The sequence below is a fragment of the Pagrus pagrus genome (genome assembly GCF_965226575.1).
Source record: "Pagrus pagrus genome assembly, chromosome: 8".
NCBI classification, from domain to species: domain Eukaryota; kingdom Metazoa; phylum Chordata; class Actinopteri; order Spariformes; family Sparidae; genus Pagrus; species Pagrus pagrus.
This window is the reverse complement of record NC_140192.1, coordinates 30,140,237-30,156,390: the sequence shown is the minus strand read 5'-3', so window position 1 is coordinate 30,156,390 and position 16,154 is coordinate 30,140,237. Positions and strand designations below refer to the sequence as shown.

At 38.9% G+C, this 16,154-nt stretch overlaps 1 protein-coding gene across 4 annotated transcripts in view; it reads right to left on the bottom strand.

Annotated features, from left to right (window-relative positions):
• Positions 1-308: 308 nt before the first annotated feature.
• golga1 (golgin A1) overlaps positions 309-16,154 on the bottom strand; it is a 28,850-nt gene continuing 13,004 nt past the window's right edge. For all 4 annotated transcript variants that reach the window (XM_084361074.1, XM_084361075.1, XM_084361077.1 and 1 more), the window contains 15 exons: positions 16,066-16,149; positions 14,557-14,682; positions 13,369-13,464; positions 12,918-13,013; positions 12,573-12,668; positions 11,626-11,766; positions 11,387-11,461; positions 10,898-10,987; positions 10,212-10,314; positions 9,446-9,606; positions 8,799-8,957; positions 8,581-8,640; positions 5,868-6,092; positions 5,654-5,740; positions 309-3,786 (listed from right to left, as the gene is read on the bottom strand). In XM_084361074.1, the coding sequence (XP_084217200.1) occupies positions 3,706-3,786; positions 5,654-5,740; positions 5,868-6,092; positions 8,581-8,640; positions 8,799-8,957; positions 9,446-9,606; positions 10,212-10,314; positions 10,898-10,987; positions 11,387-11,461; positions 11,626-11,766; positions 12,573-12,668; positions 12,918-13,013; positions 13,369-13,464; positions 14,557-14,682; positions 16,066-16,149 (1,680 nt within the window). In that variant the 3' untranslated portion in view covers positions 309-3,705. The remainder of the gene's footprint in view (positions 3,787-5,653; positions 5,741-5,867; positions 6,093-8,580; positions 8,641-8,798; positions 8,958-9,445; positions 9,607-10,211; positions 10,315-10,897; positions 10,988-11,386; positions 11,462-11,625; positions 11,767-12,572; positions 12,669-12,917; positions 13,014-13,368; positions 13,465-14,556; positions 14,683-16,065; positions 16,150-16,154) is intronic.

Here is a 16,154-nt window from a genome sequence, read left to right as displayed (position 1 = left end):
GATAGATAGATAGATAGATAGATAGATAGATAGATAGATAGATAGATAGATAGATTTCCTGTGCCGTTCCTTTCGGCAGCAGGGTTGAATGAGTCTTCTCTGTATTTTTCAATTAAATGTTTTAATCAAAACTAAAAATATAAATGTTTGCTGATACCATATGAAGAAAGAAATATTGGATTATGAATAATGGCAGTATAGAATAAATAAAATTAGACATGTTTAATATTAGCATTCACACTATGACATAACATGGGATAATAAAGGGAACATTAATTTAAATATGCAGGATTTGGAGCGAGAAGGCATGGTTTTATCATTTCGGATTTATTATTAATGAAGGAAACCTTTGTAGTGACAGCAATCGTTAAATCATGAAAAGCAAAAGACAGAAAAGCTGTTGTGATTGTACAGTTGTGTTCCAGGGTTTAACAGAATCAGTGCAGTTAAAAAGTGCATTCATCATTTCTTTTGATTTTCATGGAGACAGCATATTATCCATCAGTCTGCTACCCATCATTAGTAATACTAGATGATGACAATTCTGCAAATATGTACTCCCTCATCCCAAAATTCAAATAATGTATTCAGCACACACCATGTCACACGCCAGAAAAACAACAATCTGACCTAAAATACAGTTTTCTTTTCTGTTACTGATAATTATAGGCAGACAGCACCCCAATGTATTTCTGCTTCAAACTGTATGTATACCTCTGGAATGAATACAAGTGCTGAATCCCCCGGCTTCAGAAATGAAAAGCATTGTGAAGGAGTGAGGAGACTGCCTTAGGGATTGAACTATGCAGTTCAAGAGTAGGCATGCAGATTCCCTGGAATCTGGACTTCCCTCTGATGTAAAAAATAAACCTCATGATGTTGTGTGTGACATCACTCAGAAGAAGAGGGACAGAGATGGGCAGAGGGACTGAGTGACAAGCCAAGGCAGAAACATGAATAGGTTCAGGTCTATGATGATGATTTTGATAAATACTGCAAAATGGTCACATCAAATCATTTACAGCCACTGATTTATAAAGTTATCAATGCATACAGTATGAACATATTTCTATATATAAATAGACATGTGGAATGTACTTTTATTTACATTAGCAAAGGCAGGTAAAGGTAGAGCACGTCTTCCAATCATCTTTTACATAGCATTCACTTATTTCATCACACTGTTACCCAAATGGAAAACTATAGTCTAAATGATTCATATTGATGTTAATGGACTTAAAACAGTCTGTGTACAGACTGTATCAGCAGTGTCAGCCAATTTTTTCATCCAGTAGCAGCAATTGAGAAGAGAGATTTTATTTTTTTTTTGGTCCTGAGCCTCCATGGCAAGCACTTCCAAGCTACATATATATGATCCCACAACAAGCTCTACCAGTCAAATGTTTTAGCTTATACTGTGTGTGGTTTAGGGTGGGGCCATGGTTTAATTAGTGTTTGCCAATCCAGGTAACAGAAAATGGACATGGGAGCAAGGTCTGCCATTGAAATAATAACAGTCATGGCCATGCTGTTAGGATTTAATACTCATTTAGATGAGCTGTGGAACTACAGCCTGGCCAATATCAGTACATATGTTTATGTAGGTTGGTAGGTAACAAGAAGTTGCAGAGCAGAGATACCAAAGATGCACTATGTTTTCTGTTAAAAACAGAACAGTGTCACTATTAAACAGTTTGTTCACAAGAGAGGACTTACACGTTTATTTTTACACTGTGATAGGTTCCTCTCAGTAAAGATCTTGGTCCAAATTATTTATCAACCAAATTTAAGGGGTCTTTATCAAAAATGTTCACTATATGTCAAAATATTGTCAGATTTTTTCACTCTGTATCAACTATACTGTAATACTTGTATGGGCCTCAATAGTCAGTACCAGCCAGGCTCGAGCTCAGATCTACTTGGGATGGTGACTTCAGTGATACAGTACGAATAAATATGATGATAATATAATTGAAGTCTTGTTTAGACTGACACCTGACTTACTTTTGATCAGTTCAATGTCAATACAGACTAATCATTAAGCATCAATTACATGTAGTAAAATGTCAGCATTCTCATTTCTCATGAAGTTATGGAATAACTGTTCGTTTTTTCATACTTTGATTTTATGCTCAGATCAAAAAAAGGGAAATGAAAAACAGGTCAGGGGCCGAACTTGATTTTGATATTTAGTTTGTCTGATTTGTGTGACACGGAAGTTATTGACTTCTTCGTGTGTTGCACTTGATAAGCGTGCAGCAAATCCACCCACCAACAGTTCAGTGTGAAAAAAAGCCTGAATAACCAGAATCACGCAGTGTTTGTAAGTCAATGAACTGACACCATGGCCACACTGGAACCATACACAAATATAATAAAAGACTTATTTGAAACTGGGAAGACACATGCAGAGATTTCCACCACACTGCAACAGACGACGCTGAAGTTAGCGTCCGATTCACAGCTATTTGCTGTGGTTCTACCTGCTCAGTATTAAAAAGTCTCAAGAAACCAATACACAAAGAAGTCAATAACTTCTGGGTCACACAAATCAGACAAACTAAATATCAAAATCAAGTTCGGCCTCTGACCTGTTTTTTCATGTCCCTTTTTTCAATCCGAGCATAAAACTGAAGTATGAAAAAACAAAAGTGATTTGTTTTTTGTATCAAATTCATAAACGAATAACAAAATAAATCATGCTTTCATTTTCCGATTTTGGTTTCCCAATTGAATCTTCAAAGAACGAATGCTAGACGGATTGAAATGCCAGCCTGCATTCCCATCCCTGGATAACAAAGTAGACAAACACATTTCCTTCAATTCTACAGTGATCGTATTTCAATGGATAATAAAGAAAACAAATTTACTGCTATTCCATTAAAGAAATAGTTGACATTTTAGTACAAATTCAGAAAAGGGTCCTGCAAAGTCCACATGTAGGCAAATTTAGATCCTTCAACACAAATATGAACCATTTATGTCCATTTGGCAGGTATCATTAAATAAATTCTCACTGATATTGAAACCAAATTAACTTCGGTATCCTGTTCAGGTCATTAAATTACACATATTAATTAAGCAGCCCTCTGTGATTTAAAATTAAAGAGTTACAAAGTGACAGGCTAAAAGGTCCTTTTGCAATCAAAGCCTGGACCATCTGTCCATTTGGGTCACATTGCTTTTTGTTCCAACAAATACACATGTGATTATCATGTTGAATCTGGGCAAAAATGAGGCAGTTCCTAAAAAAAAACAGTCAAGTCAGTCTATTACCTCTTTTCTGATGTTTTGTCTCATTTTCTTTCATGCTAACTCAGTTTTCGATGTTTTCATGGACTAGAAAATACCAGATCTGTGTCACATGTCAGGGAAGACAAATGAGACTTGAGACACTTAAAACTCCAGTGTGAATGATGTGTCTGTCAACTTACACTCTATAACATTTGGTCAAAAGTACATCTGCTTTAACCATTGACAAGAAACAACTGATTATGAATAGGTCTTAATCCCACAAACATACTGTGCAGTCCTCTGTCCCCACAGAGCAGACAAAACTGACACAGACAGAACTGTGGGAGGCTGTTCAAAGTTTAAAGCTAGAGTCATGCTCAGTGATGGGAGCCACAGAGGAAGGACTCTCTCCTCAAGGAGGTGGTCCTTTAGTGCCTTTCTCTCCATCGCTTCAGCTCTTTCTGCTGCTCATCAGCTCCAGTTAGTAAAAGTGCCTGAGACTGAAGGCCTGATGATGCCCTTAGGAGAAGGCTTGGATCCAAACCAGGACATCTAGAACACAAAACATACCAGTCACCTGGTTGGTTTACAATCAAACAAGCTTAAATAAATGAATAAGTATATACTATCACTCAAAAGATTGGGGTCACTTAGAAATGTTCTTATTTTGAAAAAAAAAGCACATTTTTTAAAATTAGCATATCATCAAATTGATCAGAAAATGGAATATCTATATAGGCCTACAGAGGACCATATTCAGCAAGCATCACTCCTGTGGTCCAAAGGCACATTGTGCTCACTAATCCATGTTTGTAGTGTTAAACAGCTAATTGATCATTAGGAAACCCTTGTGCAATTATGTCAGAACAGCTACGCAGGCAGAGTAGCACAGAAAAAGCCACATCTGACACTGGCCAATAGGAGGAAAAGATTAAGAAGGGCAAAAGAGCACAGACACTGGACAGAGGAAGACTGAAGTGTTACCATTTGATTTCACCAAATGATCTCCGATCACGATCTCTTTCTTTCTATCGCAGTTGCGCTACATAACCACTAGAGGGTTCTGTCTCCATTCAACCGCCTCCTAATCCCATTAAAATCTCATAGTAAAAGTAATCTGGAATTGGCGATAGAAAGAAACTAAAAAAGAAGCCAAAGTATGCTGAAGTGAGAGGAAAAAACTTCACCTTTATATCCACAAAGCTAAAAAAGTGGAGGGGGAATCTCACAATTATTCACTAAAACTGTCCAGAAAAAAAATGTTTTTTCCTCCTCTTTAGACGCAAGGGTATGTGATCAGGTCGTAAAAAGCCGACACAGAACACCAACCAACAATATAATGTACAACAACACGTAACAATAAAGGCTAAAATAACAAGCCATTAACAGTTTTTGTTTTCAGCAGGACGACATTTGCGCATGGAGAAGATGATGAGCGCCGGGTAAGTCCTCCGCAGCCTATTCTACACAGCAGCTGTCTTGCCTTTAAGTGGTCTCGCTGGTCTGAAAACACAAATGGCTGTGGCCGTGGTTTTTTTTATATATCAACGTAACATTGTGCCCCATGCATCTATTATGTATGCGGATAACTGCACTAGTGGGAACATTTAATTGTATAGTTAGTTAATGTTATTATCTGAAGCTTTCAGGCAACATCATCACCCCTAAGAATACTATAGGCCTATATATTGGTGAGAAATAAATGAGGAGGAGGAAAAATGACTTGTAAACGGTTTCTGATTTTTCTAAACGGTTATGATTTATTATCCGTGTACCCGTTTACACGTGTAGATGTTGACACCCCTAAATTTGACCCTTCTGAAACAGAGTAACATCTTTTCCACAACCACAGGATATGTCTTCAGACATGGTTGTTTAAGAGAGGAGAAACTCCTCACTGCATCGGTTAGGGTTAAATAACTTGTTGCCAGCTGGCTCTTACCTATTTGCTTAGTTAAATCCAGGTGGTGACGTGTTTTGGCCAGGCAGTGTATATAAGAGTAATTTCCTTTTAAAGAGACATTGGGCCTAATACAACATTTCATATTCTTCAATCACAAACTGGACCACTCATGAATTTCATTTATACCTTCGAGAAATTTCCAAATGAGAGAAAATTGGTGATGACAAAATGTTCTCTTTAATTACTTGTATGTATGTATTCACTTAAGAATGAATCTGTTTGCAATGGTGGTCATTATGAGCCATACTGGTAAGTGGAAAAGTGACTTTCCCACTCCGATCACAGTAACACACTTAACTTTGATATAAATCATAAAAAAAATCAAGAAACAAAGCTTTAGTAGCCTTGTGATTTTCCACTGACACGTCCAGGATGTCTAAAGACATTGTCCCTTTGCAATGAAGTGTGTTTGAGGCTGAAGACAAATAATACAGTGACTGTTGATGAGACACCAACCTTGTACTCCAGAGTTTGTTTCAACATGTCCTCTTCCTCCCGAGTGAAGTTCAGTAGCACAGATACAGCTCGTATTAGCTGGTATGCCTGACAGAGTGAGACACACAGATTCAGACTGGGTTTTCAGAGTCAGTCATTGAGTCAATACAAATAAGGCAGACCTACAGTTCTACACACAATGCCTTCCTTACAGCACTTCTTTTAGCCTATTTACCTCAGCCTCTCTGGATGACATGAACTTAAGCACAACGTGTTTGAGATAATCAAAGTTGATTTCTCGTTTGTCGTTGAGGTCTGAGGTGTTGGTCACTGTGGGGTTGGACGTTGGCGGGCTGGGGTTGGATACTGGCGGCAGATCTGGACAAACCCTCTCTTGTTTTTCTGCTCGGATTTCTGGCAACTTCTCCTTCCCTTCAGCTTCTGGCTCAGGCTTTAGCTTCTATAGAGCACAAAGTAGCAAACACATATCAATAACAATATTCATTTAGAATTTCACTCAGTGAGCACAAAAATATTAGCCCCAGCACAATCAATCAAGTTTCTAACATTAAGAGAGCACGTAATTTAACACTATGATCATTTTTTTAAATGATTTTTGTTAGTCGTTAGTCGTTATGCTAGTGTTGTGGACTGTATTGTACAGAGGTAGCAGAATATCACAAATAATAATAATTAATTAAACAGTTCTTTCACCGAGTAAGATCAGTTTGGTGGTCAATTTCATATTCCATTTCATCATACTTCACATTGAGCCTGTGCAAGTTTCTACTTGTCAGACTTTTCTTGTCAATCAATCATGTGCATCTATAAGATGCACTTATGTTGGCATGACTTCAACTTTTTTTAATTGATAGCAGCTTTGGCTTGACATCAAGCCTAAAGCAGAAGAGAGAAAAATAATGCCAGCATCCTCCAGATTAGAGGCAGACATCATGAATCACTTTGCTGAGTCGAATAACTTCATTTAGTTCAAAGATGTGTAGTCACTGACTATGTAGTTTATTCTATAGATGTATGGATGTTAATTTTATTGGCTGATTCCAATTTTCGATTTTTTAAAAAGTCTGACCTGATGATTCCATTTTCTTTCTTTCTGAGAGCAGTAATTGGCAGCGCACACAAACATTTTTATTTCTTTAATGGAAAATTCCATTCTATGTTTATAGCAAAACATAGACTATTGAGCAACTCATGTATTATTTTTCCAAAACTGCACAAGTTACAGGACCCTCTCACTCTCACAAACCTCAAAATTAAGTGCTCCGTTACTGGACAGAGCTTTGTTGTGCAAATAAACTCCAGCTAAAAATGAACTGCAGTACATCCCACTTTGTCTAACATTTGTAAACTATTATACCGAGTGGTCCTGTCGGGGGGGCAGGTGGCCTGTGTGTACATTTTATCGGTACAGAATTCTGTATATCTGATCACATTCTGGCCAATCAATCGATGCATCCTTCAGTATGTACACCAGCAGGTTTAAGGTGAGGGGGAGAATCACATGTAATACTAAATATGTTGGTTACCTGTTAAAATGCCCATGCAATTTGTATCATGTAGGCAAAACAAAACAGGAGTTAAAGACGAAAGAAAGAATCTGAGCATAGGCGTTTTATTTGTAAAACCATGATGATGTTGGCTGACTGTGGTAACCTATAATTAACACACCTATTAGTATCGATTGGCTGTTAATTTGCTAGAACACACGCTGAGGAAGATAGCTGATACTGCCTGATGTTCAGCACTGATTCTGTCCTCAACTCCGGAGTATCTTCAGTCTGTTCCCAGTCCAAGCTGTCAACTAGCCTATACGAGCACTGTACAGTATCTGAGGTTAATAACTCAGCAGACTATATTTTAGGACTGGTTTGAAATTATGATTATTTCTGTGGCTTGCGGTCCTTAATTTAATGTCTACCAAGAAAGAAACGTACTGTGAATCACAGCTGAGCTGATAACTGCGCTCTCAGTCACCAGTGAGGGGCTCTACTGCTAAAAGCACACGTACTGAACAACTTTACTCCAGATCACACAGCTTTATATTTAATTTCACCTAGTTTTAAAAAAAACAGGATGGACTATCTTCTTTATCAAGAAGTGTTCACTTTGCAGACATATTACAAACCCCTAATGGTCAGGCATCAACATATCTTAAAGATCTAATAGAACCTATTACCCCACTCGAACACTGCTCTCAGGATGCAGGGTTACTTGTGGTTCCTAGAGTCTCCCACAGTAGAATGGGAGGCCATTTAGGACCTCTCCTGTGGAACGATCTTCCAATATCGGTGCAGGGCCTGCACAGGCTCTTAGCTATGCTGTCATAGGTTTAGATTTCAGAGGGATTTCCTATGATGCACTGAGCTTCTCTCTCTTTCTATCTGTACACATTCATGTCTCAGTAATACATGTTAGTGACTTGGCTTCTACCTCAGAGTCTCTGTGCTCTCTCCTCCGCAGGTGACTTCTATTATCATTATCATCATCATCATTATTCTCATTACTATTATTATTATACTTTTAGTATTATTAGTATTCATATCTCAATTAGGAAAGCTGTTATTACTGCTGTGGCTGCTGCCTCCTGTCTCTCCCACCGCTTCTCCCCCCTCTCGCCCTCCCTCCCTCCTTCTCTCTCACTCCCTCTCTCTCTCAACCCAACCAGTCGAGGCAGATGACAGCCCAACATTGTGTCCGGTTCTGCTCGAGGTTTCTGCCTGTTAAAAGGCAGTTTTTTTTCTTGCCCGTGAGGGAAATGCTGGGTCGCTGTAAATACATTCATCAAGGTGTATGGTTTAGACCTTCTCAATTTGGAAAGTGTCCTGAGATGACTTTTGTTGTGAATTGGCGCTATACAAAAAGATTGATTTATTGATATTATCAGAACAAAATAAACAGTAAACATATGTAGAGATTCACTGTCTGACCAGTTCCTTCTGCAGCGTCCTCTTCAGTTCTGCCAGTCTCTGTTGCAGCTGCTTGATGGTCTGCAAAACAACATCAATGTGTTTTAGGTGTGATGCTCGGTCTATCGTGGGTATGTACTACAGTATGTGTCTGCAGAGTGCATCTGCTTGGACCTGATACTGATATTTTTCAATTAAAGTTAGAAGAACAACAGAATGGGAGTATAAAGGTAGCTGACCCTGTTCTTGTCACTGAGCTCCTGCTCCAGCTCTCTGTTGACCTTCTGAATGTGATCCAGATCATCCACAGTCACACTGCCATTATGATCCTCCTCACACACTGCAGGGCTGTGAAGCTGTTCTGTCAGGGTCTCCACCTCCACCTCCAAGTATGAGATCTGGGCGACACATTCCAAACCACACTGACCATTTATTCACGTTTGATTTGTGGCATGAGTTGAAATTTACCTCTTTAGACAAACTGTATCAGCAAATAGATAAAAAGATATGATAAAATCAGAATATAAACAAGATTAGAGCAGACCGATGGTGAAATAAAAAGACAATAAATAAATGTGTTGCCAGTAAAACACCCATAACAAATTAAAATGAACTAATTAAACTTGAGTCTTGAGCTTGAGCTCCAAATACAGAATACTGCTCTGTGCCATGGACAGGTCAATAACGAGCAAGAGATAAAAATTGGTGACTTGCTGACCTGTGGGTAGTGTTGAACAAAACAGTTATTACAGAAGAAACTTGCACATTTGGATGACTGTAAAAACCTACACAATTTATTCATTATGCTTGCTGCATCAATAATGTATGAAACATGTAAGAGCATGTGTGTGCATGAAGGTATTACTGACTGTGTGATGGTACTGACCCGCGCCTGGCAGCTGTCTAGCTGCTGTGTCTGACTCAGCAGCTCCTCCCTCAGGCTCATCAGCTGGGAGTCTTTGTCCTGCTCCATCTGCTCCAGCTGGGCTCGCTGCTGCACCACCTCCTCCTGCAGCTGGACCAGTGATGCCTGCCGACGCTGCACCTCTGCAACACACACACACACACACACATTTGTTTTCTTTGCGGAAATGTTGTACAGTAGGAGGTTGACAGAAATCCACCACTTCATGAAAAAGTAGCAATATTTGTGTTTAGTTAAAAAACACAATCCAGAATATTAAAATATTAGCTTTTATTTTTAAACTAACACATTCGGCAGAGCTATGGACAACCTAATAAAGCCAACACATTGCTGTAGCAGCATTAGTAATTAATGCCAAGTCCATTTCTAAGGTGTTTGCATTATTGTGGCTACTCCCTGTACAACGGGTTGATCAATACGGATTTTCAAACAATGTATTCATGCATATTTACATGGAATGTGCTCAATAAGGCACCCAGCAAACAAAAATCGCAAGAAATTGAAAATATAATTAAATGGCACTACATCTCTTCTTACAGTGTTGGACCACACTGTATGGACTACATCAGAGTTTTAATAAAATGGTATGCCAATATGTAGTCTAAATCTAGTACACCATGTAAGCATGTTTGTGTATGTGTGTGTGTATGTGTATGTGTATGTGTGTGTGTGTGTGTGTGTGTGTGTGTGTGTGTGTGTGTGTATGTGTGTTTGTGTGTCTATGTACCATTCTGGAGTGTTTTGATGTCTTCCTCTCTCAGTGTTAGCTTCTCTGTGACTGCGGACACTTCCTGCTGTGAGCTCTGTAGAGATGTGTTCAGCTCTCCGACCTGACAACAAATCAAGGTTAACACAGCACAAGTTTCACATACACACAGAATGACACCCAGTTCTGAATTCCTTCTACATTGTCTTTCATAATCTTTGAGTGTTCAAATAAAGTTACAGTCCAATGAATAACTACTCTTCTGTTCTTAACTAGAATAACCGCATTGTGGCTGAATGCCTCCGTGCACCAGTCAAGTTGCTGTTCCCGAGTTGTATGTCAAATTTATTGTAATTATTGTATGAATTCTTGAGTTATGGACAAAAATGCGTTTTGTCAAGTCACAGTGACCTTGACCTCTGACCTTTGGCCACCAAACAGTTTATCCTTGAGTCATAGTGGACATTTGTACCAAATTTGAAGAAATGCTCTCAAGGTGTTCTAGAAATATCATGTTCACAACAATGGGATGGATGGATGGATGGATGGATGTACAGACGGACAGAGCGACAACTCAAAACCATAATGCCTTGAGCCACCACTGAGGCACAGAGGCATAAAAAATTAATATGTGTGTAACACATGTCAGCTGTTGCTTTTATATTATTGTGAATATTACATGATGTGTGACATGTATGCCCACTCACCTGTGTTTGCAGCTCCTCCTTCTGCTGTCTGGTTTCTTCTAGAGCTTTGGCAGTTTCCAAGCTCACTGTCTGCTGGTTATTCAGCTCCGCCTGAGGGAAAACATCAAGAAAAAAGCTAGAATGAAGACTACAAATACAAACATTTTCTTTTAGTATCTTTAGATGTCCATATTTGTAGTGAATCTGACAAATTTGGTGGCTGTTCAGTTCCAAGTCCATAGCTTTGCTGCTTTGTAGTCATTGCAGCTGTATCACAGTATGTGAAGGGTACAACTGGATAAAACATGTCAGGTCATGTGTTTAGTGTCTGAGCATCTGATTTTCATTATTTCTCTTTAATATTAAACAGTAGAAAAGATGGATTCTTTTTATTAAATGTTTGTATTTGAGGTACTGAATATCTGTATCACTGCGTTCTCAGCTTAAAAGTCAGTCAAATGTTTATTTGTGCAATAAAAAAAAAAAACCTAGTGGTGTTGTTGTTCTTACCTGGCACTGCTGCAGCTCTTCTGTCAGCTGCTTCACAGTGGAGTCTGCTTCTCCTCTCTGCTTGTCCAGATCAGCCTGGCACACAAGAAGGGAAAGTATTAGTCAAGATGGAGCAAACGGTGCAAACAGTCTTCACTGCAATAAATACATTTATATTAACAGCATGACTAATGCATAGGGTTACAGATTACAAATAAATCTTTGAAAAAAAGAGAGTTGTAAATGGGAGGAGAACATACCACCCGGTCCTGCAGCATCTGTCTTTCTGTCTGTAGAGAGGTGATGCTGTCCTCCAACCTGCTGGCCTTCTCCTGACTCTGCTGCTCCAACAAAGACACCTGCTGATCCAGAAACGCCTTCTCTGCACTCCACTCTCCTTGCTGAACAAAACACACAAATATGCATAGTTCAACATATGCATTCAAAAACAAACTGATTTCAGGTTTATAACAGCAACATGTCTTTGTATTGCTTTGTGGTACAAATGTGTACACATTGTGGATCAACATCTTACGATATCAATTAATATGTATGTCTGCACATTCACAGCTGCTCTTTCATTTTAACCAGACTGTGCAAGTATTCCCAAAAGTGAATATGGTCATTTTCCTGAACAATAACCACTGAAATAAGCATTAGATATCATGACAATAACAAGGTACTATCATTGCTGTCTGTCAGTGTCATTCTTGATACCACCACCTGATGACACTAAAGTAAATCATTTTTAAATCATGCACACTGTGGGTTAGTATTTTAGACTCTCTATGGCCATTTGTTGAGTCATGAAATGCAGAGCAGGAGAAGTAATTATGAATTGAATTAAATTTTCATTTTAAATAATTAATTTAGGTTCTCTTTAATTGATCAAAAAAGGGAAATTTGTTCTCTGCATTCAGCCCATTCTAAGTGTTAGGAGCAAAGGACAGCCACTGTGCAGCAATCCTCTGTCCAATAACTGATAGAGGAAAGTGCATCCATAGTTCATATTCTATTTTTATGAGGAAAGCTCTACTGGGCCATTTCCCCCAGCTGGCTGAGAAATCTGCATTAGAAGAGGTCGGAGCATCTTCCAACTAGAAGTTTATAGGATGAGATAAAAGTCTGTCTACTCTGAGAGGGAAACGCCAAGCCTATAGCTGTCTCAAAAGCTCAATTTGTGCTCTGAGCTGATAGCAGTACTCACCAGTTTATCCATGTGCTGCTGTTTCTCTGTGATCTGCTGCTCTGCACTCTTCAGTCTCTCATTACTGTCAAGAACCTTCTGCTCCAGATTAGCTATCTGAAACAGAAAATAATAGAATGATTGATTGCAGCCAGACTTCCACACTGTGAGAAATAACATCAGCAGAAATCCATTTATTTCCCATTAAGGTGAAGAGCCAGACATATTGAAGTTAGCCAGAATGTCCTGGCCATGTCCTAATTTTTCACTGTAGTCAGGAGTCACCAGAAAGTCAATTCTGTCTGATTCCTCCAGAACCATGTTATTCTGTTAATGAACAATCCTCCAAAACTTGGTTAGTCTTACTTGCGTGTCTGTCCTTTCTTTGTAGGCTCTGGAGGAGTCATCTTTGTGTCGGAGAAGGGTTTGCAGCTCAGTGATGCTGCAGCTCATTCTGGATACCTGAGGACAGACACAATCAGAGGGACATTCTGTGACGCCTTCAATAACACAATTTTTAAGACAATTTAGGCTGTTCTAAGTATCAAAGAGTAAATTGAAAGTAAATAAAAGTACAATGAAATTAAAATGACCAGATTTTAAATGACAGAAGTCATGTTAATGGAAATAAAATAGCACTATTTTTATTGGCCTGAAAGCTGCAACAGTAAAATTAGGTGATAGCTCAGAAGTTCTATTTAATCCACAGAAGTTATATTCATTTATAATCACAGGTTCGCAGATTTGGTGGCAGATGATAACAGATGCAGAGACTTTACCACACATCAGGGTTTAGGGAATAGATGCACTGGTTTACCTGTGCCTCCAGAGAGCTGACAGTATCAGCATGGTTTGTCCGAACCACTAGCAGCTCTGCTCTGGTTTCTTCCAGGCTTTGCTCCAAGCTGGACTTCTGAAAAGGCAACGCACTGATAAATAGAAGGTTTAGCTTCCATATGCTTGGGCATAGTAATTATGAAATACATGAAAAGGGTAAGCTTTGTACTACTACTACCACTGATGTTTTTATACTCAACATGTGTACAACAAACTGATCAGATGAAAAATGGATTGAAAGCTTCAACAGTATAAAAAGATTGACAACATAAAGATAATAAAACAACAATAAAATCTAAAATCTAATCTTATGAATATGTTGTAATGATGTCAAAATGTTCGTTTACATCAACACTGTAAGCACGCAGTACCTAACATTACATACATAATGCTAGTTTGCCATCATTACATAAATAAGCCTAGAAAAATTACAAGCCAATTTAATTGCATTTCATTGAATTGCAGTTGTTGATAAATTGGTAACAGGTCCAAGCCCTGACAATGACTGAATTAGAGAAGTTTATTAATTTGGTATGTACATACTACTGTATATACGACCCTAAATCCAAAAAGGCTGGGATGCTGTGCAAAACTTAAATAAAGTGATAATTTGCCAATCCTATTTGACACTCAACTGCAAACAGTACAAAGACTAGTTACGTAAGTTAAGTGTTTTAACCCCAGAACCTGAATGATCTTTGCAAGCTATGTTTTTTTCAAAGCAAAAGACTGTGAAAGTTGTGGAATACTCCCAAAAACCTAAACGGATTCATTGGTAACAAGTGATGGGGTGTCCTCGAAAGGCTCAGTTGTTCACAATCAAGGATGGGGCGAGGTTCACCCCTCGTCAAGCACATGATTGTGTAAAGGATATCACTACATGGGCTCAGGAACACGTCATAAAACTGTTGTCAGTAAACTAAGTTCATTTGCAAATAATTTGACTCTTATTTCTTTACCTTTAACACAGCATCACAACTTTTATGGAAATGGGGTTGAATATCATTGATAGGAAAGCTGTCCTGCGTGTTTTCTAATATAAATCCTTAGATATTCTTATAAATTATAGTGCTGAATGAGTTTTTCAATGTCTGCCAGCAGTGCCTGCCACATCAGGTAAAGCAGTAGGTTTCAGCCAACACTGGGCCCTGCTCTAGATGTTCTTCACCTCCTGGAGAAGCTCCTGCAGATGCTCGTCCTGGCTCAGATTCCCCTGCAGTCGTCTCTCAAGAGAAGTCACTTTTTTCTGAAGGTCCATTAACAAGCGCTCCTTGTCCTCCTCCGTCACAGCAGCCTGATGACATTAAGGCAAGACATGAAACAGGCTTTCAATGCTGGCAAATTAAAAACCTGGATTATATGTTGTTCTTCTGAAAAACTGATAAGATTCAAACAGATTGAAAAAAAAACATGTTCTGTAATATTCCGTTATCCTCCATAGATTTCCTGACTGCCTCAGAGGAATAATGAAACTCCCTGAATTCCTCTGCCTTGAATGCTTTCTCATTCTGAATTATTTGATACTTGAAGAGTTACATAAAGACTGGACTAGGTTGCTTACTGTTGTACAGGTTGTACATTATATTATTTCTGATGTCTTACTAGGGACAGTAAATTTTATATCAACATTTCAACTATTCAACAACTATAGTTCCAATGTTGGAAAATGTTCAAAAATTCAAACTACAGTCTACAAGCACACCAGACTGTTTGAATTAATGCACACTACTCCAGGCAGGATGCACTGTGACCCTGGTCTACTGGATACCCTACTGTTCAGGAAACTAGAACAGTCACAGTGAACGTGCCAAGGACACCTTGCTGATGTCCGATAGAAGCAAATAGCAATGGATAACCACAACAGTAACGGGCGGGCCACATATCCTGCATGAGCAGCGTGTGTGCACGGCTGTACGTCTTGGTTTTCATTTCGGCGCCAATGAATAAAGGTTAGAGCAGCCACACAGCCCACGTGAGCAGCCCGGGTTTCTCACATGCATTTCACATGAGGCTGCAGTGGCACATCATCTAGAGATCTTTTCTGCATCACGTGGAGTTCACTGCAAAAATAAGCCTGAAATGATCTGTGTACAGTGACATACCAGCGTTTCACTATGGTTTCAATGTCTGTATCTGTAGAATATGTCACTGACATGACAACAGGTAATGGGTAGCATTTTTCCGGTGTACTCTCTTTTTCTTTCTCCTCCCTCACTTTATTAATCATTATCAAAGGCAGACTACATGTAGAAAGATAGTAGCAGCAGTAGCAGTACTGCAGCAGCAACACTGTCCGTGTGGTCAAAAACACGTGAGCCACAGCAGTTCACCAACCCAGCCATCAAGTGTTGGTCGCAAGAATTTGAAAAGCAACGTATGGAAGTAGAATTTAGGTTGTACACCATCTATGGCAAAATTATAGATAAAGGCAAAGTTTTAGAGGAATAATGCCAAATGACAACTAAGTTCAGGATCTAGCTGTTCTTTATGTCTTCATTTATTTGAAAATGGTTTCTTTTATGTGAGAGCCCTAACTTGTATTGTTCCATGACCCTCTCAAATCATTTACAATGTGGTGGTCAATCCTGGATTTCTGTCGTCAAAAAGCATGTATTATAAAATGTATTGCATTTTTAGACTGTAAACATGGAGAACCCCAGTTTGATTATGTTCTCACCTTTTGTTGTTGCAACTTCAGGGCATCATGTTCAGTCTGTAATTCCTGCAGGGACCTCTCTAAAGTTGACACCATACTCTGTGACTGAA